This window comes from Lissotriton vulgaris, chromosome 4_1, assembly GCF_964263255.1.
Source record: "Lissotriton vulgaris chromosome 4_1, aLisVul1.2, whole genome shotgun sequence".
In the NCBI taxonomy this organism is placed as follows: Eukaryota; Metazoa; Chordata; class Amphibia; order Caudata; family Salamandridae; genus Lissotriton; species Lissotriton vulgaris.
The window spans coordinates 174,168,608-174,195,446 of NC_141691.1; the positions used below are offsets into that span (position 1 = coordinate 174,168,608).

At 45.0% G+C, this 26,839-nt stretch overlaps 1 protein-coding gene across 1 annotated transcript in view; it reads right to left on the reverse strand.

The window, feature by feature from the left end:
• GAB3 (GRB2 associated binding protein 3) overlaps positions 1–26,839 on the reverse strand; it is a 394,003-nt gene that overhangs the window by 83,886 nt on the left and 283,278 nt on the right. Inside the window, exons 3-4 of the mRNA XM_086918495.1 lie at positions 19,343–19,559; positions 1,111–1,577 (exon numbers count right to left, since the gene is read on the reverse strand). Coding sequence (XP_086774621.1) covers positions 1,111–1,577; positions 19,343–19,559 — 684 coding nt within the window. The remainder of the gene's footprint in view (positions 1–1,110; positions 1,578–19,342; positions 19,560–26,839) is intronic.

Below are 26,839 nucleotides of genomic sequence, written 5' to 3' on the forward strand. Positions count from 1 at the left end.
GTCTTCAATGCTTGATTTTTGCTCGTGTCACTCACAGTCGTTAAAACGTCACATCATTTCACTGAAATTATGAAAATGTCACACTGAAACCTAAGTTAATTAATGTAAATACAAATGTATATAATAGTTCTTAAATCACATCGAAGGCCATCTCGGTGCTGCAAGTATTTAATAAACACAGCCCAGGACCCCCAGTCCAGATGAACCATGCCCGGTGTTAGCAGCTCTCTGCCAATGCGGCCCAGAGGTCGGCACGGGCACACATGAAAGCTCTAGCTGACTGCCTACATCAGTACACAGTAGTTTCAAAATTAGAACGTGGCAGACTGGACCAAAGCCATCAAAGTGCCATAACAAGAGAGAGCTGCTTAGTCCGGTGCCAGTGCGTGTCACTGCACCAACCAGGCAAGCCAACCATCTCAACAGCACAGACAGCCACCTTCAGTCAGTCTACAGCACTACGGCCTGCAGCTTGAGTGACTCTCTTCCCAGGAACCTGGTGAAAGACGCTCTGGCTCACCCTGGCACTACAGGGGGACATGTCATTGTGGCACAGGTGAGCGAGCACTGAAGTAGTGCAATTATGGCCTGTGAGTGTCAGTTTGGGGTAAATTATGGTAAGTCATGAGGGGTGACACCATGAGTTACTGCACTGGGTGACACCAACCCTAGTGACGCCACTGGTGCTACACAGTGAAAACCCCCCAATAGACGAGAATTTCAATAAAGACAGCACATAAAGTAAAAGAATGTAAAAGAAAGTTTAGAGTAAATGTGCAAAAATAAGCCATAAATGTTGGAAAGCAGAGTTAACCCCTTCCATGCGGCCGCGATTCCCCTGGTGTGCTGTAAACAGCACGAACAGGGGCGGGCCGTGACGAACCCCAGCCGTCATCAGCACACGAGCACCGTAGTGCAGGACGGCTGGGGTTCGTCATCAGCATGGAAGGGGTTAAACAATAGGAATGAAATAAACAGGAAGCAAAATGAACAGACGGCAAAATTACAAAAACCTCTAATTGTCATCTTAATACAGCATTATCACTGTAAACGTTCCTGAAGTCTGTTTCAGTGTTTTATCACCAAGAGAATGTGCAAATGTAGAGTTACCTTTCCAGTTCCGTACATTGTCCAGGCTAGACAGGGAGATTCTTCGTGGCACAGTTCCAGCTTGAAGCCCGCAAGCCACCATCCCATTTGGGAAGATTCCACTCGAATGAAGTTCTGACCTTGCTTCTGAGAAATGGATGGGCTTAGGTGGCCTGGGCGGTGGCGTATCCAAGAACACATCACATTCAGAAACCTCATATGACTGTCTCTTGTCAGTGTGGAAGGTTCCAGTGAGGGAGGGTCCTAACAAAGGAGAGGAGGAAGAGAATCCCTCTGCCACCCCATTCACAGGCAGATCCTTGGGGAGGATGGCATGGCTCAAAGACTGAAGCAGGTCCTGGCGCTCGGTCCAGCCATAGGAGGATGGTAGTAAGTTGAGGGACGCCTGGGATTGGACAGCATCGACAAAGACGTCATCCGATGAGGTCTGCTCTAGAGATTTATCCGAAATTGATAAGCTGTCGCTCCTGGATAACAGATGAGAAAAGCAAATTCTGCATTAATTTAATGTTTCCTCCACTAGACGTCATAATGACCCTCTTGTACACCATGGTAGCTCATATTACTTGAACTATGCCAGCTCAATGCTAATTTTGCACAAAATAGGGAATGTATTTCTACTGAAACCAACATTTTCAATCTGATATGCAGCCCTTTAAAAATACATGTCTGATGAGAAGATTGTAGAGTTAATGCATTTTTTGTACCAACTGATAGGATACTTGGCACACCTAGAACAGTCTAATAATATACGAATCATAATTTAGTCATCGATTTATCAAAGGTCCTCTGTTATAGAGCACACAAGGCAGAATTTGATTTATTGGTATTCAGAAAGTCAGTATTGGAACTGGATCTTCTAAGAAAGAAGCCTATTGCTGAATTTTCAAACATCTTTCTTTAGAATACTTACTATGTGTTCACAGGAACTAACTAACCATGAGGGTCACTAAAGTCTATGTATTGTCCAACATGTAACACCAACCACACTGCACAGGGACGTGATCCTTAACCTGGCTAGCGCATTGTGGGTGCATTGTCAGTGTGTTATCAAACATGCATGTGCCTCTTAAATGGACAGTTAAGTAGGTAAGATGATCCTCTCGTGATATCCCAGATGGAGAGTGTCCCAGAATAAATACCAACTTACGTTATATGTTATGTTATTAAAACTTATATAGCACGCGTATACCCATAGGTGTCTTGGGCTTTCACATTCAAACATACTGCGCTGAAGTATAGCTAAAATCTGATAGAAAATAGTATATAAAATCTGTTTTCTGAAGGCGAGGAGGGTAGGTATAGTCCTGAGATATAGTGGAACGGAATTCCACAACCTGGTGGTAATGTAGCTGAAACTCCTGCCACTCCAGCTCGCCTTTCTAATTCTAACAGTGGTCACCAAGCTGGCTTTGGCCAAAAAGATGAGAACAATCAATGGGAACTGTGTATGATGTGTCGATCAAATCATGTTCAAGTTCATCAGTTTCAACTAACCACATCCGCAAGAGTAAAATATACATTACTATTACTGCTCCAGGTACAGGCGATGAACACGAACTACGAGTTTAATGACAGCCGGAGTACTGCCCACAAACACAAGAAGGATATTTAAATTAAAGGTGGTCATAAGCAGAGGAGGAAGTGACAGGCAACATCATGAGAAAACAGTCTACAGGAACACATTCTGCAAAAGCTAAGTCCCTAAGACATAAACTACCAAAACGTAAAGCTTACATAAATATCTAGTTAAGCGGATTTCGACCTGCACTTGATGGCAATATCAAACCCTTGTCCCCACATATGCGAGGACTGGATGAATCCTTGAGTTTGGAGAAACAAGACATACACAGGCAGGTTAAGACTTGATTGAATGACCTAACGAGTCTTGTAATCAGGGAAAAGGACTTTTCGCCAGTGTACCTTGACTCTAAACAGTGCACATTTTAAGTAATCTGGAGCTGTTTTAAGGAATGCTACTCACAGCCAAATGTCATGATTTATCCTTTTTAACATCAAAAGCTGTGCAAATAATAATAAATAAATATATTTCCTTTGTCTTTTTTGTCTGGTTTGGCTCGGGTGGATTTGATCATTGTTTTATCATTCCCATTGCTCATTAAGAAATGTAGATATTTCAGATACAGGTCATTACGAACATGCATGATTATATATATATATATATATATATATATATATATATATATATATATATATATATATATATATATATATATATATAAATATAAAAGACGACCCACTGGAGGGTAATGTAATAAGGCTGACTACAGGGACCATAATGCCTCGCATGCAATTTTAGCGGAATCCACTGAAGGGTTAAATTGCATAGAAGCGAAGAACGGCATTTATTCTGTTTCCTGGAAGCCAGACCACAAGATGTTGAAAATGCTCGTCCACCTTTGAAAAAGGCCGAAGTTCAGGCCGAAATGCATCAGGACAATAGGAGTGCATTTTTAAATAAAGAACTTTTCCTGTCTCCGTGATGTGTGCGGCTCATTTCTTTCCGTCCTGGAAAGGTTTGGAGAAATATATATATATATATATATATATATATATATATATATATATATATATATATATATATATATATATATATATAAATTAAGAGAACTTGGTTCAAAACCAGGATTCTCCAGATAGGTGCATTGTGTGATCTTGCGATTTTTTTTTAACTGGAAATCGTTTTTTTTTTTTTTTTACCTGCCAATTTGGTGAGGACAGTAGTTGGATTCGGGTGCACATAAAGCAAAGCCATGGTATTTACTAAGAAATAATGGCACAGGCGGAGGAGTCAGCAAACCTGCCAATATAACATGACATGGTTTCGCAGTAAAGAGGGGAAACTTGCAACTAGTCAGTAACACACTGAAACAAGAAGATCAGCAATTTGGAGGAGAAAACATTTGTAAAATAGTGAAGCAATGGCTCAGCCTTCAGCGATGTGGACAACATGGACTGTGGCCTAATCGTTTGACGTCACGCGTTCTTACCGCAATATACTGTTTTGTATGTGGCCAGCACTGCAAAAGACAAGTCATACTGTCGACCGTATTTGGATAGCCAACAAACTGCAATGGTATTAAGCTATCCAGGCTGTAGTCTGAAACTTGCTTTCACAACATTACATTTTACGGAGCTTTGGTGCCACCTCCTGGCCACTCTGTAGATTGCAATCTTTCCACTTCATAATGTTTCTTTACCATATTTATACGGCTTTATGTATTTATGCAGGTTTACCTTGCACGACGAACATAACCCATAGAAGATATCTGAGCGCCTTACATACGAAAAGTTTTAGAGAGGAGAACAAAAACAAACTACCAAAGAACAGTAAATATTACAAAGGTTACAGCGAGGTCTTAAAAAATCGAAAACGAGGAATAACTGCACGAATTTGCATTGATATTAGTAAAACAGAAAAATGTCTGCAACCAACCATATTTACCTTAATAACTAAAACATGTCGTAGAGTAGTGCTCTAGTGTTCCTGTCACATTATGACAGGGAATGCTGGGAGCGCAGGTGGCCATCTTGGCGATTGGTAGCCTAGCCGTTACGGGTTGTTGCTGTTCCCGGCGCTCTCCAATTAAATAAATAAATAACCTAGAGCCAACAACGGTGTCCGCCTCGTTTGTACCCCTAGCGCCTGACTTCAAATTAGCGACATGTTTTGGGTGAGAGACGATGGTGGGTGTCCCTGCGGGAGATTTGAATACTCTACTAGTTTGCTAAAATCTAGTTCCCAGGATGAAAAAAATGGCGACTCAGACTTTTATCTCTTTTCTCAAGCCAAATGGACACTAACTCACATAATCTGTCTGCATTTTCATTCATTTCAATCCAGCCACACATATAGAGTATATTACAGCTCGGAGCAGCGTGGCTTTGTGGGGAAAGCAGTGACACCTGGCGCATGCACGGAATACTAGTTGGCAATGGAGCTAGTCCACGGTACTTGTGTGCACATGCACATAACCTCCAATAAAATGAAGCCAATGTAGACTGTGCACAACGCAGCAGTACAGCTAATGATGGAACAAGAAAAGGTGGCTGGCATCTATGGAGGGGGGGGGCGGGTCAATGCGACTCCTGACAGCTTCTTTGCCCCTTCTCCCGCGTCTATAACACGGCACGGACGCAGAGGTGTTCCCTCATTTGCATGTGCGCTTAAGTCTTTCAGTATTACAGAAGGGGGCGCACAAGGATCTTCGGCCCTTTCTGTAATACCAACGTGCCCAGAGGGTGCACAAAGCGGACGCACATGCCCATTGCGCTCCTGGGGCACTGTAAAAATCACACCTCCAAATAGTTGATTGAATGTTGTTTATTCTGGATAAAGAGAGATCCTCAGCACAGCAGTCTCTTTTTCAGCGCTGCCTAACAGTCAGGTCCTTACAGAACCTCGAGTACAATACATTCTATTCTCTGCTGGACATTCCAGTTCACCAGCCAATCACTGTATAGTGTATTTATAACAAGCTATAGTTACATTAACTCTACAGGCACGTTCTGTAATACAGCCCTAGTTAGTTTCTTTATGGTAGGATACATGCTAAAAAATATTCAGAAACCTCGGATGAACTTACCTTGAATGGCTACAGTGAATGTTTATAAAAGTAACAGGCTCTGTAATCTTCATCACAAACTACACGTCTGCAGCTCTGTACAACTGAAATTACCAGAGATGAGGATCCCTTTTTCCTTACCCACCAGACACATCCATCAGACCTTCAATCCCCTCAGAGCAACTCCACAATTGAAGCCATTGAGAAGGAGCTTAAATCATCAGATCTAATACAGCCTTAGAGGAAGTATATACTTTTACCCTCGCATGCGATGCATCGCATGCCTTTACAAAGTGTTCGTTACAACGACCGTGTTGTTACAACACAAACTATTACATCGCAAGTCATTTTAAATGACTTGCTATAGGGGGCGCGCTGGACGTAGGAACAGTATAATTTACTATTCCTACTCCAGTTTGTGCGACGGCAGGGAAGGTGTTGGATTCTAAATCCAACACCAGTGCGCCCCCTACAGAAAGTCGTTGAAACGACTTGCAATGTAATGGTTCACGTTGTAACGATCGCGTTGTAAAGGCATGCGTTGTAAGGCATGCGTAGTTATGGCTATTTCCCCCTTAGAGCCGGTGGGCTCTACCTGCCATTGAAAGCCCACTCCAGTGTTAAGGTCCAAGCCGAAGGCAAGGGACAATAACAAGGGAGCAGGCCTTTAATGGCTGAACACAGCGAGTCCGCCTCCCCCCTTTCAGATCAGAGGCCACCGAAGTCATATGCGGTGTTCCACAAGGATCATCGCTCAGCCCCACCCTCTTCAACATCTACATGTGCTCCCTCGCATCCATCGCACGCCAACACAACCTCAACATCATCTCCTACGCAGACGACACCCAGCTGATCCTCTCCCTCACCAAAAGACCCAACCACCTCCAAAACCAACCTACACGAAGGGATGAAACACGTAGCCGAATAGATGAAGAATAGCCGCCTAAAACTGAACTCTGACAAGACGGAAGTCCTCATCCTAGGCACATCTCCCTCTGCCTGGGACGACTCATGGTGGCCCCCGGCACTAGGCAACGCACCAAAACCAACGGACCATGCTCGCAACTTGGGATTCATCCTAGACTCCTCCCTCTCGAAGACCAGACAAATCAACGCCGTCTCCTCATCATGCTTCAACATCCTACGCATGCTCCGAAAGATCTTCGGATGGATCCCCACCGAAACAAGGAAGACAGTCAACCAAGCACTCGTCACTAGCCGTTTGGACTACGGAAATACCCTTTACGCCGGAACCACAGCCAAATTGCAGAAAAGACTTCAAGGTATTCAGAACGCCTCCGCTAGACTCATCCTAGACATACCCCGCCACAACCATATATCCGGTCACCTGAGAGACCTGCACTGGCTCCCCGTCAACAAAAGAATCACGTTCCGTCTCCTCACCCACGCACACAAGGCACTCCACGACCTAGGTCCCAGATACCTCAACACTCGCCTGACCTTCTACACACCCACCCGCCATCTTCGATCGTCCAACCAAGCCCTCGCCACGATTCCACGCATCCAGAAAGCCACCATGGGAGGAAGAACCTTCTCCTACCTGGCGGCAAAGACCTGGAACTCCCTCCCGACCCACCTCCGTCTCACACAGAACCACCTCTCCTTCAGAAAGCAACTCAAAATCTGGCTGTTCGATCAGTAGTGAACTCATCTCCCTTAAGTGCCTTGAGACCCTCCGGGTAAATCAGAACATTCCGCCCCAGGAGCGTAGAATGTTCTAATTAGTAAAAACAAATGCATCTTGTAGCCCCAGCGGGTTTAAATCCCCTCGGGCTACGACAGGCCTTTGTTCTCAGTAACAGCTATGAACAAAGTCAAACATTGGAATGTTGGAGCTACGGGCTTCTACCAGACATTAGAAGCCCAGAGCACTCCATTGTTTTCAATAGAGCTCCCAACATTCCAATGTTCTACTACAAAATACTATCCGTAGGTGCCTCCATTTGTAGATGTGTTTCAGTGGGGTGTTGCAAAAAATTGTATTCTACGCTTCGTTCAATCACTCCATCATTTTTACGTGATAGTTGATTGACTCTCTGCTTAATAGAGTAATTTAATGCTACATGTATTCAATTGTTGCAAAGGTAACTGAGGCCTGAAAAGATCACATGAAGTGAGTTACTACGATAACATTACATAGAAAGTGGACTTATGATGACCTTTCTGGGGATGAGGGTAATTGAATGACGCCAAAACTGTATTGAGCAACTCTGTCTTAAAAGCTATCGACATTGACTCTTATCTCCCTGGCAAAGAGAATAAGGTTGAATGTCATCTGCACCATTTTTAAAGCACAGGAATGCCACGGCCCAAAATACTTTCCCCTGATTGCTAAGATACAGCAAAGCAAACCTGATCACTTAGCACCCATTCAGTGCCAAATCCCGATCACTGAGGGCACATTCAGTGGCAAATCCTGATCACGGAGGGCACATTCAGTGCCAAATCCTGATCACTGAGGGCACATTCAGTGGCAAATCCTGATCACGGAGGGCACATTCAGTGCCAAATCCTGATCACTGAGGGCACATTCAGTGCCAAAACCTGATCACTGAGGGAACATTCAGTGCCAAATCCTGATCACTGAGGGCACATTCAGTGCCAAATCACGATCACTGAGGGCACACTCAGTGCCAAATCCTAATCACTGAGGGCACATTCAGTGCCAAATCCTGATCACTGAGGGCACATTCAGTGCCAAATCCTGATCATTGAGGGCAGGGCACATTCAGTGCCAAATCCTAATCACTGAGGGCACATTCAGTAGCAAATCCTGATCACGGAGGGCACATTCAGTGCCAAATCCTGATCACTGAGGGCACATTCAGTGGCAAATCCTGATCACGGAGGGCACATTCAGTGGCAAATCCTGATCACGGAGGGCACATTCAGTGCCAAATCCTGATCACTGAGGGCACATTCAGTGCCAAAACCTGATCACTGAGGGAACATTCAGTGCCAAATCCTGATCACTGAGGGCACATTCAGTGCCAAATCACGATCACTGAGGGCACACTCAGTGCCAAATCCTAATCACTGAGGGCACATTCAGTGCCAAATCCTGATCATTGAGGGCAGGGCACATTCAGTGCCAAATCCTAATCACTGAGGGCACATTCAGTAACAAATCCTGATCACGGAGGGCACATTCAGTGCCAAATCCTGATCACTGAGGGCACATTCAGTGGCAAATCCTGATCACGGAGGGCACATTCAGTGGCAAATCCTGATCACGGAGGGCACATTCAGTGCCAAATCCTGATCACTGAGGGCACATTCAGTGCCAAAACCTGATCACTGAGGGAACATTCAGTGCCAAATCCTGATCACTGAGGGCACATTCAGTGCCAAATCACGATCACTGAGGGCACACTCAGTGCCAAATCCTAATCACTGAGGGCACATTCAGTGCCAAATCCTGATCACTGAGGGCACATTCAGTGCCAAATCCTGATCATTGAGGGCAGGGCACATTCAGTGCCAAATCCTAATCACTGAGGGCACATTCAGTAGCAAATCCTGATCACGGAGGGCACATTCAGTGCCAAATCCTGATCACTGAGGGCACATTCAGTGGCAAATCCTGATCACGGAGGGCACATTCAGTGGCAAATCACACGGAGACAGATGCATTCGGTGATGGATACACAGATCTGGAAAGGGTTGCACCCAGATCTCAGGATGCAACCAAATCTTGCTCCTTTCAAGAAAAAACTGAAAAGAACCCTCTTCAAGGAGGCCTTCGGTATCTATGGTTACAACACTGGGCAGGACCATCTACCCCGGTCTATTCCAAAAAAAGAGGGCAGTGCTCCACTGACAGCAGACCAAACCCCTTCTTTTCCCTTTAATCAGAAAAGAAATCAGAATGCAGGTAACATCATTTCATTCAGGTTCATTATGAAAAGGTGGAATGAGGAAAAATGCTCAGCTTCTACCAGTCAATCAGATGCTGGATCAGGATAACTTACATTACCTCTTTTTGATTAATGAATTTTTGCTCTCTATCACCTTAAGCAATGAGGTCATTTTATTTTAAACCACCAATAGGAGTTTTCCCCAGTCCTGATGAAGAACCCCCGTAAGGATTAAAATTCCCTGCATACATCATTGGGTCGAAACGTCAACGGTTCTTTGGCTTCCATGTACAGTCAACAGTGATTGATTTACTGTGACACTAAAATACTGTATAGTTTGCCTTCCTAATGGCTGGATAGGCTACTGTTAGTTGTTGATGTATATATATTGCACATCACTCTTCCTTCTTCACCAAACCTCACCAACACACACCCTTTGAGCACTCCCCCACTATCCTACCCTGGAACACCTTTGCAAAATTATGTAGACATTTGTGCTGCTATTTGAATAACATTTTGCTCTACAAAAAGGAATACATTGATAAATTTGATTTGCTAAAGGTGATGTTGGATTATATGTTGAGTTTATTTCCTCTGTGACCACTTCATTTTGTAGTGCTCCACTGACAGCAGATCAAACCCCTTATTTTCGCTTTAATCGGACAAGAAATCAGAATGCAAGCAACATCATTTCATTCAGGTTCATTATGAAAAGGTTGAAAGAGGAAAAATGCTCAGCTTCTACCAGTCAATCAGATGCTGCATCAGATTACAATTTTAGAACTGCAGTCCAAACCACCGCTGGACACCTAGGGTTTTGGTCGCAATTTATTTTCTAACTCAATTAACAGATGGACATACCATCGCATAAACGGTTCCCTTGGTTAGTTTTTACAGTGTCACTTGACACAAATTTCCCAATGGGACTTTGAATGGTAGAAACAACTTTTTGGACACATCTTTCCTCCCGAAACGTAGGTGAACAGTTTTATTGCAAGTATCGATTTATCGAACACGGCCAAGTCATTAATGATCAAAAACCTTTCCTATATATAAATGGATTTCAACCATAACTGCAGTCAGTATCCATGACTCTTCTACATAAACATATGCACCATTTCACTAGGAAAAGTATTTTTGATAGTTTAGAACTTTGATCATTTATCCCGAGCTTCCCTATGATACAGAATGTGCATTCAGTTTGAAGAATAAACTGACTCAGAACAAACTATGCCTTCACTTCTACCAATATACAGGTGAACTGGACCGTGCTACGGCAGGGAGGTTGCCCTTGATTCTGTGTATTTCAGATAATGGTGCAGGAGGAAATCAAGGTCTGAAGGTTGTCTTTCACTTTGTTGACTATCAGTGGGCAAGGTCTTGTGCTCTATATTTGTAATATGGGGTGGCAGTAAGCTGGGCTTGTGCACAAGGGCACAGAATATGCATACTGAGAGCATGTCTTACTGTCTAGCTTGAGAAACCCACTCACGGGCAGGAGCCATGCCTGTGGGAAGGATACTCCACGTGGCCAGAGCACATAAGCAGAAGGCGTCAATGAGTGATGCATGTATCTGCTTGGTCTGGGAAGGTCGTGTATTGATCCACATGTGCAGGAGAATGCACAATTTAACCTAGCTAAGCACAGCTTGAGAACAACTCACTGTTTTGTTGGCCAAGCCTCCACCCACCGTCAAACAAGAACGAGTAGCATTTCCAGAATGGCCAGTTCTCCTTCTGTCTAGGGTATGCCACTGACACGCACACCTGGGTAGGAATGGTGGATTGGCAAACAATCAATATCATTCTATAAGCTTATCAGTGATGGGCACACTAGGTAGTGCTGACCCGGTGTCTTACATAGCCCTACGTGATGTTAACAAGTCAGTGTCTTCACACATAAAGGTAACTGTTCGTTGGTGGTTAGCAGGCAACTCATCTGAAAGTGTGACGTCCAACAGTCAATGTTGCAGTGATACACACTCACGTGGAAGAGATTGATGAATTGTGTACAGCAAACACTTCCATCTGGGAGACGCTTCCTCTTATCCCAATTGCAAGGAGACCCATTCAGAGACACTGCGGGATGTCCATTGTCCCGCATATTACCGCTCTCATAGTTTTAACTTTTAGCCCACAAGCAATTCTCACATATATCGGACTGAGGGTGTGAGAATTACTTTTGGGTTGAAAGCTAAAACTGTGGGGCGCTAAAATGCAGGATAATGGGCCTCCTGCAGTGTTTCTGAATGGCCTCCTTTCAAGAGGTCACTTATTTAAATTAGAGAGGCCTCCCACATTCACTTTTGGCCCATGGCCTCGCAAATCCTAGAACCGGCCCTGTAGGCACATTAACCCTCTACGCTACTTTACAATGAACTAAAACTGCCCCTAGACAAAATTCCGAACACTCACTAGGAGGAACATTAATCACCAGAGTTATCTTGGCTTTTTTATTGTTGCCTTGAAGCTACCTGATGCACAAGGTAGTTCATGTGCTTTTAAAGCTAAAATTATTTTTAAACAAGCACCCTTCACCAAAGTCACCGCCTGGTGCAGATGTACTGTTAACACCCAGCCACAGTACGTGCAGGTAACAGCGGTGGGGCCACGTGGTGGGGTCTGGGGGAGGGAGGGGGAGATTTTGAGAGACGATGCAGAGGGAAAATGAACTATTTATTAAATTTTCCCTCTGCATCGTCCCTCGAAATCTCCCCCACCTGGCCCCATCGCCCCACCGCTGTTACCTGCACGGACCACAGCTGTTTGCACCGCCATAAAGCGAGTCCTGCTCCCAACAATGTGCCAGCACAATAATTTCCAGAAATGGGGTGAGAGCTAACCTCATCGCCATTATATGAGGAAAAAGATCTATGTAAGTGGTGGGGTGTGATACGTCCCCCAAATTCCAACAAGCAAAACAATTTAACAGATTTCTTGTAGATGATTTAAGGGAGAGTATACATCTCCCCTGATAAGTTTTTGACATTTTTGGGATCCAATTTGCAAAAATCCGCAGACTCCTATAGGACATTCATGTTTCTATTACTTACCGGTAATCACATTACTCCTAGTGCTACTCTCACTTATCTCCATTACACAATGAGGCCCTAGACACAGTTGGCCAGAGCACCAGGATGTAGGGCGGGCCGTAATGGTGATAAGCACGAGTAGGACTAGGAGTGATGTGATTACCGGTTAGTAATAGAAACATTACCTCCACGTCCCTCTCGCTTATCTCCATTACGCAATGAGACATACCAAGGCAAAGAAAACAAGCATTTGCAATGCAATAGTTCTCGCATGTCTGGGAGTTTAAGCTATTGGCATTGTAAGTGACATTGCCTTATATTTATGTTATTAAAACCAAAACATAAAAAAGGCATTGTCATTTACAATGCCAATAGCTCAAACTCTTGCAAATGCGAGACCTATTGCATTGCAAATACTTGTTTAATAAAGTGGCTTATTTATTTATTTATTTATTAAGCAACTTGTATCGCGCAAACTAAACCCGAAGGTGTCAAGGCGCCTATCAAAACCAAATCAGAAAGTTTGCAGAGCACCACTAGGGGTATGCACGTGTAAAAAGGTGGGTCTTTAGAGCAGATCTAAAAGCTTGTAGAGTGGGGCGGGACCTTACTTCCAAAGGGAGGGCATTCCACCATTTAGGTGCCAAGTTAGAAAAGGCCTTGCCTCCCCATCTTGCTTTTCTAACACGAGGTACAGAGAGAAGAAGTTTGTGAATAGAACGAAGATTCCTGCCGGGGTTATATTGAGAAAGGATCGATCCCATGCCTGTCGGGCTGGATTTAGATAGGGCTTTGTACACCATACACATGGATTTAAAAAGGATACGGTCCTCAACGGGGAGCCAGTGAAGCTGTTTTCGGGCTTCGGTGGCAGAGGCACGTTTAGGTAGGTCAAGGACAAATCTTGCTGCCGCGTTCTGGACCACCTGCAAGCGCTGTCGCTGACTCTTGTTCAGTCCTGCATACAGCGCATTGCAGTAATCCAGTCGCGAGCCCAGAAGTGCGACAGCAAGTTGCTTTCTCGCCTGGGGTGACAAATAGTGCCTGATTTTCCTTAGAGTGTGGATAATCCCCCAGCAGGTCGATACAGTCCTGTTGACCTGTTGGCACATACTAAGGGTGGGGTCGATCATGACTCCCAGGTTTTTTGCTGACGAGGTGGGCTCGGGACATAAGCCCAGCGAGTTCGGCCACCACTCAGCCGACCAGATCGTTTCTTTTCCTCCAAAAACCATCACCTCCGTCTTCTCCCCATTCAGTTTTAGTGAGTTGTGAATCATCCACTGGCCAACTGCCTCCTTGTGCTTTTAATAGTTTAGGACATGTGCAGACTAGATGAATGAAATCCTTTTTGCTGCTTCCACATAATCTACATTCTTTCGGCCCTTTATGGACCCATGTCAGAACCAGACGAACACTATCTTCGTCTAGCATCGAGTTAGAATAGTAAATAAACACTTAATTATGAGCAATGGCAGATATGCTACTGGGGTTATATGGGTGTGTGTGTAATTTCCCAGAAATCAGCCAACTCTTTGACAGAAATCATTTCTACCACTGACAACAGGAAGGGTCCACACGTGAATCTTCAGTCTTAAGCCGTTCCTTCTTGGAGCCCATGTCGGAGTGAAGAAGTTCTTGTAAACAAAGGATAGCGCCCAACTCATTCGCCGCCTTTAACATCATAATTCAGGAGGCTAGTGCTATACATTTTAACCAGGAAAGATAACCTCCAGTGATAACATTTATCACTGAAAATTTATTTTGACTATCAAGTACGTTCAAAAAGAGCAGAATTCTTTAGGAAGGGAAGGGCCCAATAAGTAACAATTCGGTTGAGACTGCAAATAATATGTCAGTGACCATTTCCTGTGTACATTACAAGTGCTACAACAGGAACGAAGGGTCAAAAACCTAATATTGCTAAAGAATGGCTTGTTGAGATATTTATATATTACCCCGCCTTCTTTACTTGAAATATCTAATTTTAAGATTGCCTGGAAGTCCAGAAAAAAGACACCCTCCCTTAGAAAGGTTCTTTACAACGTTTTCAAGGCCATTCATATCACCTTGTGAGCCAAGATGAACCAACCAGCATGGATTGTGTTTTCTTTAATCATTGCTTCAAAATAAAGAGGGACTGTGTTAAACACAATGGTGGTCTCGGAGAGAAAGATATTATCTAAAACATAAATTCTTGCTATTACTGTTAATGGCATTTTATTCCTCCATGCACGCATCAACTTCAGATAAGGAATATCCTTTCCTACAATTATATTCTGACATACTCTAATTTGTGGTTAATATAGACACACAGCCATTTAAAAGGTAGTTTAATATATTAGGCCATAGCCTACTTTTCAAAAAACGTATATTGTTTACATTCACAAGGGAAGAAGGAACCCTTTTGCAAATGAATTATCACTTCCTTAAAGGTGTCAGTAAAATATCAATGTGTTGCGACTTAATTTTGGTCGTAAACATCAATACATAAGATCTCAAGTCAGTATTTGGAAGGGACAGAAAAAAATGTCTGATTACTGAAATGGGATTAGTACGTAAGAAAAAGCATTTTAAGAGTCACAAACGACAAATTTGAGTGTTTGCAACTGCTAAGACTTTTTGTACATTTGGCCATAACTGACTTTGACGAGTTGGTTGTGTCTTATAATTTCATCAGCATCGAGTGCTATCTTGGCGCTTCAGTTACTGAATCTCAATGGCCATATCCGCATGTTGCCTAAAACGCTGTATTAACATTTCAATTTATATAAATTAAGCATGGGGAAAAGGAACACTGCAGCCTTGATCCCCTTTGAATATGGATTTTGATAATATGGGATCTTGAGTGCAGACTCATACATAGTTTTTGAATAACTGCAATAAACCTTCCTCCTAAACCAAAATGTTTCAGTACCTTCCGCCAATATGTCCAGTAGACCCTATCCTACGATTTGGCAGCATCGATTGTCATAACCACTATGATCACTCCTTTTTCTAAACTAATGTTATTTGCCCATGTCAAATCATGTGAAAGAATCTTCCTGTGATGGCTATAGACGGAATCTTTCTGATTCTCGTTAATCAAGGCATGAAAGTAAATGATTTAACCCCTTTGATGCTTGTGACGGAACCATTCCGTCATCAGTCACGGTTGAGCTGTGCTGATGACGGAATGGTTCCGTCACCACCACACCCAGTTATGGAATGTCCAGCACCGGAGGGAAATCGGGGCAGGACGCAAGGTGTTAATGTGGCTGAATGAACATTGCTGAAGCATCTGATGGCAAAGTTTGATATCGGAATTTACCTGCGGATCTAACAACAGGTGAGATTTGTACAGGTTTTAAGAACTAAGGAAATAGTGGCTTCAGCCTAGAAATTGGCTGTTGCTCCCTGTGCATGCCACTCTAAAATAACCCCCCTCACAAGGAAATAATATCTGATATCTCTTGAACGGCATATCGTCTGTACCTGCATCTTTACTCTTTTTTGAAGTGTTAATGACCTCTTCAAATTCTCATTCTGTAACGACACAAACCAATTTCTGGTTTTTTTCTGATTGTTCCGATACGGCCACGTTGGACACTTTTATTATGGAGGCGAAATTGTAAAACATTTATGCATTTTACATGGCACAACTTTTGCAGTTTCATTTTCAATTCAGTCTCACCAGACTGGTTCGAGGACAGAATGCCTTGCAGAATTGTAAAACTGCTGAATGATGTGACTGAGAAACATTTTCTGCTCGAACCAGTCACCGGCTGGTATCTTGTCAGATTTTGTAAGCTAGGCATGCTACTGTATTCCGTTTTCATAGGAAGTCAAGTACATTTCACATAACACACGTAACTTTCACAAAAATTAAACCTATCTAATATTTTGAAGATTTTGCAGTTTTGCCCACTTGAAGTTCTGCAGCACATAATATATTTAACATGGCACGCTAGGTATCTATATCCGGGCATAAATACTCCTGTGATATAGCTTGATAAAAGCCCAAAAAGTTTTTCAGGATTACAGACCCTGAATCTATCAACTGATAAGAGAAAATAGTTTTTCAATAGAGTCCATAATTTGTTTAAGTTTTACCTTCGAAACTGGTTTACACGAGCTTTTCTTCCCTTTATCCATTAGTGCTGATGCGTCCCACTCCTTATACAGACATCTGCCTAACTGGGCCGTCTTAGAAGCATTGTAGGCCCCCGGACAAAGCAGTGCACTGGGCCCTGCCTGCACAACCGCTCACAGGAATAAAAATGTTTAATGGAAAATTTGTGCTAGATTCTGGTCTACATGCGGCCCCTTTATGTGCCCCCCCCCCCCCCCCCCCCCCCGGGCAACTGCCCAGCGTGCCCATGCGTTAAGACTGCACTGCTGCCTGAGGCTTCATGGGAAAGGTATTTCTGAACATGAATCTGAACAAGTATACATGGGATCGAATTACTTCAGATAGACTCTTTCAAAGCAAAAGCTCCTCGATTAAACTCTTTTTTCAACTTATACAATCCCTGCTTTATAATCCCAGCAACTCTTCAAAAAAGTTCCATCATTGAGCTGCAAAAAGATGATTTGGATGCATGGAATTGAATATTTTGGGATAATATATGTCTGGTTGTGTGCAGTGTGGATGTTATTGTTATTGTTATAGTGGATTTATATAGCGCCGGGTCACCTACAGGTCTCAGGGCGCTTTGACCACAGAACATAACATCCGGGATATAAAAAAGGGTGGAGTACTTAAGCTAAGCTGAGTGCTGTTCTGAACAAGTTTGTTTTCAAGGCTTTCCTGAAACGGAGTAGATTCCCCTCCTTTCGGAGTGTCTCAGGCAGGGCGTTCCAAAGGTTCGGTAGTAAAACCGAGAAGGATCTCCCTCCCATTGTGGCTAGTTTAAAACGAGGACATACAAGGAGTTTGGCATCAGAGGACCTGAGATTTCTTTCCGGTCTATAAATCTCAATCCGTTCCTTGATGTAGGTCGGGGCCTTCCCATAGATGGCTTTGTGGGCTATACAGAGGCTTTTAAAAACGGACCTCTGTCCAATTGGCAGCCAGTGTAGACTTTTTAGGAGTGGAGAGGCATGCGTTCTCCGCGGAAGGTTGAAAATAAGTCTAGCGGCGTCGTTTAGGACTACCTGAAGTCTGTTTGTTAGCATTTTTGGCAGGCCTAAGTAGAGCGCATTGCCATAGTCGAGTCTTGACACTATGGTGGCCGAGACCACTGTGCGTAGCATCGACTGGGAGAGGAGAGGGACTAGTTTGCGCAACTGTCTTAGAAGACCTGTCTGGATGTAATGTGGTGTGAAGTCATGTGGCATCCCCCAATAGCCAATTCAACTCTATATGGTTATGTGTCACTCTGCTTGACATCCTGTCTCACCAGCCTCTATCCTTTCACAACATTGTTCACCTATTCTGTATCCTCTAGGGTTTGTTTCTGTGTTCTCCAGCTCCCTCCCCTACGTCTTCCAGACCTTTCATTCCCCACCTTCTTTTTTCTGCTCTTACAACCTGCCTTTCAACTCTTACAAGTTATTCCCAACTGTCATTTTGGTCTGCTTGTCTGCTCTCACATTCTACTCTGCTATAACTGTGTTTTTGGGAGCACCTCGTTGTATAGTCTTTCTTCAGTTTCTTTGTAGTGAAGCTTCCTGCTCTCCGATGTTGTTTTACTTCTAAAGCACATTGTTACCCAGTCTACGATGAGTTGCGCTATATAAAAATATTTTAAAAAATCATAAAAATAGTGATAATTAAAGACAGGCGCTGGAGTTTCCCTGTGACACTGGAAGTTAACCCTGTTTGTATGACTATGGCCCTGATTACATGTTGGTTGGAATTTATCGACCCCCTGCGTAAACCTCCGATTGTGCAGGGTTCGGAATTCCTAGTTGGGTGGAACATCCGGTTAAGTACAGGATGCATTACATTTTTTACCTTTCGTTAAATTTCAGCAGGTCAAACTGCCAGAATTTAAAGTGGAAAAACGTTGGATGGTTCTTTTAAAACCAACTTGGTCACTTGGTTTTATGTAAGAAAATGCTTCTGTTGGAAGGCACTTAGTGGTAAGAGAAGCAAATGCTACCCTTCTATTGGACTTGGTGCACCAGGGACTGGCCATGCAGCTCCTTGTATTTGTGGTATGAAGGCGGTGCCATGTGAAGAAAGCAAGAAGGGCTCCAGGTTCCCTGCATACTATATGTAGTTTCCATCACTTTCCCTTTCCCTTCGCCTAAACCCTCAGCAGCAGACACAGGGATGCTGAAGGGCCGCTGAGGAGTCATCCCTGTGATGTCATTAGTTGTCAAAAGGAAAGTGATGCCACTTATATATTACCGAATTGATGCCCAGCTCCCCGCACTACATGCCCTGTGACACAGTAGGAATTATCTTTCTCTCGCCACGAGGTACTGTTGTAAATTCATACTTAGCTCTATATGGCTTCTTGGTGTCTTTAGTCCTTTCTTTGTGTTTCTATCTTCTTACCTAGCTGTGTTCTAACTGGTGTGGGGATTCTAGCCCTGGCAGTTGGTCTGGTCAGCTGTGAGGCTTTGTGCTCTGCTGTCTTATTTTTTTCTTTGTAACTTAATAAATCCAACTTAACTACTGGAAGAAGTGTCCTGCTGCCTACTTAATTTATGTATAATCGGTACATTTGTACTTTAGCACTCACAATTGAAGGCAAGCATGCCGCCATTTTAGCTCCAGCAGAGGGCTGCCTCGGAGACATTGTACCTGTTGGTGTTCAGCTTGCCGCTCTCGCAGTTCGAGAGAAAGAGATAGTCGGGAAGGAAAAGGGATCCGGACTCGCTGGTGTTTTCCTCCGTGGTCGGGGTGCCGGTCGCCGAACTGTCGGTCGAGTAAGATGGGTCAGCCGTTCTCGACGTGTGAATGGAGACGGCCGGCGACGGCTGGAGGGAGGAGGTGGGAGTGGAGACATTTTCAACTGAATCTGGTGCAGAAGAGAAAAAAAAAAGCAAAAAAAATGCACTGTGTTAATATGTTCAATGTTTGGAAGCCCAGCACGCACCGTTAATAAAAGTGAGCGAGTTAGCACAAAGTTCCATACTCTGTGTTTACATTTAGCAAGAACACTGTTTCCCTAAGTTGATAAACAGAGCTTGGGAAACAGGGCCAAGAAAGTATCCCAAGGACTGCTCTGAAAACTGAAGTGTATACATTAAAGTGCTTTTCGGTCCAGAGAGGGCCGACCCTGAATCCCTGCATGCCACTCTCCGGTTTAAGACGTCTCCCAGGACATAAATCTGACGGAGAATAGCAGACAGCTGGGGAGAAGCTAGGCCCACAAGACAAGCACTGCCTACGCCAACAGGTAGTGGTTTAACGTGCCAACAGGTAAGCTGTGGTGCCGTATCACATTTAGGACTACAATTACTATTCAGTGTAAAATCATAATTTGGAGCAAAATCACACTTAGTGCTACATTAGCATTTATGTGGAAGCTCTTTCTGGAACACAAATCACATTAAGGAGAACATCACATTTTTGCGCAAAACTATCCTGGGAGAAACATTAACAGGACTGTGGAAACACTTATCAGGGCAAAATCACATTACAGGGCAAAATCACACGAATTGCAACAACAGAAGGACAATGGAAACTCATATACTAAAAGCATTTAGGTGCAATACCTTGTTTAGGTGCCAAATCACATTGAAAGATGGTGTAATATCAACAGGAGTGAGTAAGCGAACATGCTCAGCAACGAAAAGCTCACTTTGGGGCACCAACACCTGTTTGCAAAATCGCTCTTAGTGCAAAGACTATATTATCCGTTTCCGCACAAAATCATGTAATAAGGAGAGAAAACGTGATAGATGTCACATTAATTTTAAAAGGCGCGTGTGTGAGTATGATATTATACTTGGTTGACAGCACCATGAGGTGTAAAATCACTCGTGATGAAACATCAACAAGAGTGTTGAAAACCGTAAGTAACATGTATCGTATTTAGGAGCAAAATCCCCTTTAGGTGTAAAATCCCAAACAAAAGCAAAATTGGCCTGGTGAAAAACCAGAAGGAGTGTGGAATCAGTTTTAAAAGCACAAATAACCTTTGAGATGCAAAATCATAATTTGGTGCAAAATACCAATTCACAAATCATTAACATGAGTGGGAAACAGATTTCGGAGTACAAACGCCCCTCTATTGCAATGTAAAAACACTTCACTTTACCTTCTACACAAAGGGAAACACTGTGCAGCCAGATGGACTAACCCAACTAATATTCAATAGGAGAAGTGGGTAATTAGACAGAATATCAGAAAGAAAAATATTGTGGGACAAAATATCGTGTCAAGAATATCGAGGACAGGGGAGGAGCTTCGCCGCGAACCAAGATGGCCGCATAAGCTCCCGGCTCCGCCGACCTCCGCCGGCGGCCCGTCTATCCTGCTGTTTATCCTCTACCCACGCCCTGTGCCTGGATGTATGAAGGTTGCCTGATGCCAACGGTGCTTTCCCGGATTTCCTACCTTATTCAGCGACAAAGTTATGTTGTGTCCCATTTTTGGCCTACTACCGGGCTGCCGCCGGGTCCTCGATTTTTGAAACACCCGAGAGGGGCCTGATCAACATCGGCTGTGGGACCGCGATTGTGGCCGGTCTTCCAGGTTAGAATAATTCTTTCCGCTTTTGACTCTTGTCCTCATTGATGGATGGTGCCGGAGAAGAGACACTGTGACGTGCTGCGATCCTCCTGCACCGTGGCGGTGGGTTGTGTGCCTGACCCTCGTTTCCCGGTCCGGGGGCTGACGGGCTGCACCCACGGCCGGTGTCTGTGCTGAGTGTGCCAGTTTGGGGCGCCCTTGTTGCTGCGATCGCCAAATGTGTGCCCGGAGCCCGGCGATGTGGGCTGGAGATTGTGTCCCCCTCCGCCCTCTGGACCCCAGGGATGGAGGGGATGGATGGCGCACATTCATTGAGATCCGTAATGGCGGCGATTGGGGCGCTCCGCTCGCAATTCAGCGGCGCATGTGTCTCCCTGGCGGCGAAACTGGACGACGTCTGCTCGCGACCGGCCGTGGACGCCGCAGCACCTGCACAGAAGCCTGCGGTCCAGTCGAGCGATTTGACCCGCCATCTTAAGGGGCCCGAGCGGCTGCCCGACTTTGCTCCTTTGAGAGTCGGCCTCACTTCTCCTTCATCTGCTACAGTACATGGTCTTCCCTCTATGTCTCCTATCCGATGGTGTATCGTCGCTGGATGTCCTGTTCTTTATTGCCGAGTCTCAGGGTACCGTCGAAGGGAATCGCCATTTTCCTTTGTTCCGGCCCGTCTGTATAACGGATGCCGCCATTTTGTGACCGGACTTTGCTCCACCTTCAATGCCTTGGTCTGCCATGGACGCTTTGACTGCCTCTGGTCGGATGTGGCTTGGTCGGGATGTGCTCCGGAACGGATTCGCACTGGTCAGGGCTGACTTTGACTTTGGGGTTTTCTTGCTCCTCTCCACTGCTTTGGACCATATGAGACGCTCCCTTTGTTTGCAACTGTTATGACTTTGGCGATAGATCTCCTCGTGAGGCTTGCAGGGTTGACTTCTATTTCCCTGGGGTTGCTCCGTTTACTTTTGCCGGGACTGCACCGAATACCTCACCGGGCCGGGGGTAGGATGGGGGGGGGGGGGGGGGGGGGGGGTTTCCTGGTGACTGTCCTCCCCGTGATAATGCTGACCGTTTTGCTTTGCTTGATGATGATTGTGCTATGGGGGGTCACCGCCTGCGGGGGGTATCGGGTGCCCGGGGGCTTGTTTGTTTTTCTCCTCCTCCACTTCTTCTTATATTTTCCCTTCTGTGGGGCAGTTCCGGGGCGACAGGCACGCTGTTAGTGGGTTAGGCCGTAGCCATTACAGGGGTGCAGGGTGGCGGGTGCGGGGGCGGTTTGTTATTTTAGTTTGTTTTGTTCTATGGTCCCTATCGCTCTTTTCCGGCTTTGGGAGGGTTCTTTCCTCTTTCGTAGGGTTGGCTGTCTCTTGGTCTTGCACCTTTCTTTCTTTTTCTGGCTTTTCAACAAGTCTCTGTTTTTCTGTTCTTGGGGGGTAGGCTCTCTGGGGTAATTTTAGAAATGTGGATTATTGTACTGTGGTTTATTGTCCAGTATTATCGCCGTGGCTGCCCAGATTGCATAGTTGCTTTAGTCATAGCCTATCTCCGACTGTGATTGGGGTAAGTCCCAATCGTCTCCTTTGTGTTTCTATCCTGTAAGGTGTGATGTCCTTGTTGTTGCAGCCCCTACTTCTTTACTAAAATTTAAAAATGAAAACCTCATATCCTGTTTGCGAACCCCACAACCACATCTGTTGTACATTGATATATCCTGTTTACTGATTGGCTTTAGTTTCTCCTGTTTTCATTGACTGACTTTGCGGCCGACCATGCTGGTTGTGGGCCTGCGCATGTATCTCCTTCTTTCTTGAATAAAGGTTTTTGAAAAAAAAAAAAGAATATCGAGGACAAAAATATTGTGAAGGTAAGTTTCTCTAGGTAAGCAAAATTGTACTATAATACAACTCCACATACATGTACCATAACAATATATATATCTTCAAGGTACGTAGATGTGGAGTTAAGAATAGTAAATCTATGCTTACCTATTTGCACAGGAAATAATGGTTATTTATTTGTCATGAAATCGTTTTGCTTTATTATTCATTCAAATTTATGTTACACCAGAGACACTTTTCTTAGACCAGACGTTATTTAAAGAAGGTTCTCAGAAAAATCCCAAACATTTTACTTCGCTTTCTAAATTATGATGTCATATCTTAATAAGTGTTTTCTAGGGAGACACCCACATTGTACTTATATAATGCACAATATTGTGCATTACGTAAGGGAAACAAGTGCACTTAAGTAATTTAGAGTGGGCACAGAACAAACCCTGAACTACAAACCAGTTAAATACATAACAATGTGTTAAGTCAAGAGAGAGAAAGCACAAGTGACACTTAAAATCCATTTACTTACGTGGTAACTGTGGAAACCCTTATGAAAATTCTATTTCTATGCACGTTTTTCCTCTCAGACTGCCAGGGGTCCCATCACAGTTGTTGAGGTCAGACAAATGTTCTTGTTCGTCTACAATATGAAAGTATTTAGGCACCAAGGGAGGACCCCAGGACTGGAGAAGGCTCTCCCCTGGTTTAATTTATTCAAATTAATGTATAATTCTCTCATGTCCTGCAAAGACATGTTTGTTAAGAAAACGAGTGAGTGGGAATGTTTTATTTTCCTGAGCCAAAAGGGATATCGCTCTCAAAGTGGAGGTGAAGTTTGCTTAGCCCTCCAAGATTTAACGGCTATGGAGGGTAAAAAGCAAGGGCCGCTGCAGGTTGGAAGAAACCCTAAAGGGGCTTACTCTTAGGGATCTGGGAACGTGACTTGGACACTAGATAGCAGTTGGCACATGATCTCAAGTACAAAGGCCTAGTAAAAGAGATCTGTAGCCTCTTGGAAGACCCATTGTGATAAACTAACATCACACATGTCCACATTCAGGAACAGGTAAGAGGAAGACATAGGAAAGAAAGCATTGTGCAGGAAAAGCTAAAATGAAGCCATTTGGCTTCCAAAAATTGGAAGCCTTTGTAGGTATGCGCGGACTGCAAGCACTATGTGCTAAAGGGCGAGGAGGTGAAGGAAGGTGAGCGAGAAAAGCAGGTGGACAAGACAGGGCGGAGAAAGGGGAGAGAGAGGAGCTGAGGTGCTTGAGGGACACTTATGTGCCAAGAGGCATAACCCTGCACAATTCTTAGGCAAGGGTGTGAGTTATAGTTCTTGGGTGAGGCTTGTCAAGTCAAGTCAAGTCAATAAATTTGTATAGCGCGCTACATACCCAGAGGGTCTCAAGGCGCTTGAAGAAGGGTGGGGAATTACTTGTCAAATATCCACGTTTTAAGTTGCTTTCTGAATGCTAGGTGGTTCTGAGTAAGGCGAAGATGAGTGGGGAGTGAGTTCCAGGTTTTAGCTGCCAGGTAGGAGAAGGATCTACCTCCCATGGTGGTTTTGTTGATGCGAGGTACAGTGGCAAGGGCTTGGTTGGAGGATCGTAGCTGGCGGGAGGGGGTGTAGAAGGACAGTCGTGTGTTGAGGCATTCGGGTCCGATTTCGTAGAGAGCTTTGTGAGCGTGGGTTAGGAGCCGAAAAGTAATCCTCTTATTGACGGGGAGCCAGTGGAGGTTTTTCAGGTGGCCAGAGATGTGTTCTTTACGCGGTATGTCTAATATGAGCCTGGCTGAGGCGTTCTGGATGCGTTGGAGTTTTTTCTGGATTTTTGCGGTGGTACCGGCGTAGAGGGTGTTTCCGTAGTCCAGTCGGCTCGTGACTAGAGCGTCTCCAGTTAATCAACCACCACACCCTACTGAGATATCCCCGTCAACCTCGTGGGCACCTCTGTGATGCATATACATCAACTGATGCAGCCAATGCATCTTCATCAAAACTGAATGCATTCTCCTTGCTTTTCAGAAACCCAACCCCCAATTCAGGGGGCTGCATCTAAAAAGCAATGAATTTCCCATACACGCACCAAATCGAGCTTTTTATCTCCAAGTACAACATGACTCACTTGGTCCACCTAGCCAGAAGAAATCAGTGGCAGGCGCCATGCTATAAATAGTGGGTGTGGGGAGGGACATCTGCCGCTGTGACCCTGTTGACCTTGGAAGGTCAATGGTTTTCAATGGTGCTTCCAGAAAAGGCTCTGCCCTTAGGAACCATACTGTTCCTTCCTCTCTCAATGAGCTCTCCCGTAGCGGGAGACAGCCCGATCCCTTGGAGCGGCGTCGCGACTGTGGAAGCTGGGAGGATACACCGGCGCCTTGAAGATATTGACGGTGAGCCCTGCGAAGCGCTCTGGGGGTCTCTAGAAGCGGTGGAAACGGCGGGGCATTACAATGCACCTGCCTGACCCTAATATGGCAGCTGCAATGCCTTCTTATGGCGGCGATCTGTACTGACTGTCTCCTTTTCCCTGCGGATAACTGCCTGAGCGTCTGGGGAGAGCGCGCTTGAGGGGTAGAGTGACGGGCTACCCTCTGGGCCCACCATGAGTTTGTCGGCAGGAATGCTCTGGACCGAGGGATCAAACCTTTCCCCTATGTGATCTGGCCAGCACACGTGGCTTCTCGGGGTGCACAATCAAGGATACGCCGGCACGGGGCTCCCAATCGACGGCCTTCTTTTGCATCAGCCTCCCTGACTCATGGCATCAGCATCTGTAAAGAGGCGCCTCTACACCACCTGGAGACCTCACCTCACTTAGCACTGGGCCGGTTACTGCACGCACCCTTATTAATACCTAAGGTACCTTTTTCCTACATAGCGCACGCTGCCTAGCATGGCGCTTGTGGTGGCGCCCCGATACTGACCACCAACACTTGTGGAGGGCCCGGACTGGTCCTGCTACTGATCTGAAGGGGGGCCTGGAAACAGGGTGGGCCTCTCTCGCGCCTTTCCCTGGGTATCAGTTGTGGCTACACTCGGAGTGACGAGAAACACATTAGTCAGAGCCGCGAAGACTTGGGAGGCCTCATCCCTATGCCGCCAAATAAGGAGACGGGCAAGACGACCAGCAAGGTATCGGATTTCTTTTCAACACTCGACAAGCGCCCAACACTAAGGGGAGAAGCGGGCGGGGCAGCCATGGCTCTCACGAAGACAGATCTAATGACCATGCTTAACACCTTGGGTGCTAGTGATATTGTCCTCCTGTGCTGAAAATTATATTTTCCCATTGTTTGTGACAAGGTCAGCTCGTCACAAGCACGGCGCAGGTAACACCCATGACGAGCTGACCTTGTCACAAGCATCGAAGGGGTTAAAGACTTTAAAACTGAACTAAGCACCGAGCTCTGTCAGGAGATTAAATCCTTCATTGACCAATTGAGATCGGACCTGACAAGCTGTCTGACCTGATCACCGCCAAACTACAAGCTGACGGACTTGCTTTTTGAATGCCTCGCAGCTGATCCATGGGAACTTTTTTACCAAACTACCTACCCCCTTCCCCTCCCTGCTCTACTCCTCTCCTCTTTTCTGATACTAACCTTTGCCCCCACCTGTCCTTGCCCTAGTCCCCACCCGGTTTACCTGTGAATTTCCCGCGTCATTTGAGAGCTAGCTATTTTGTCTGATGCCCGATGGAGCTACCTGGTTTAGCTATAGGGGAGACAGGTCGGGGATTCCCTCCTTGGACATCACCTACCCAGT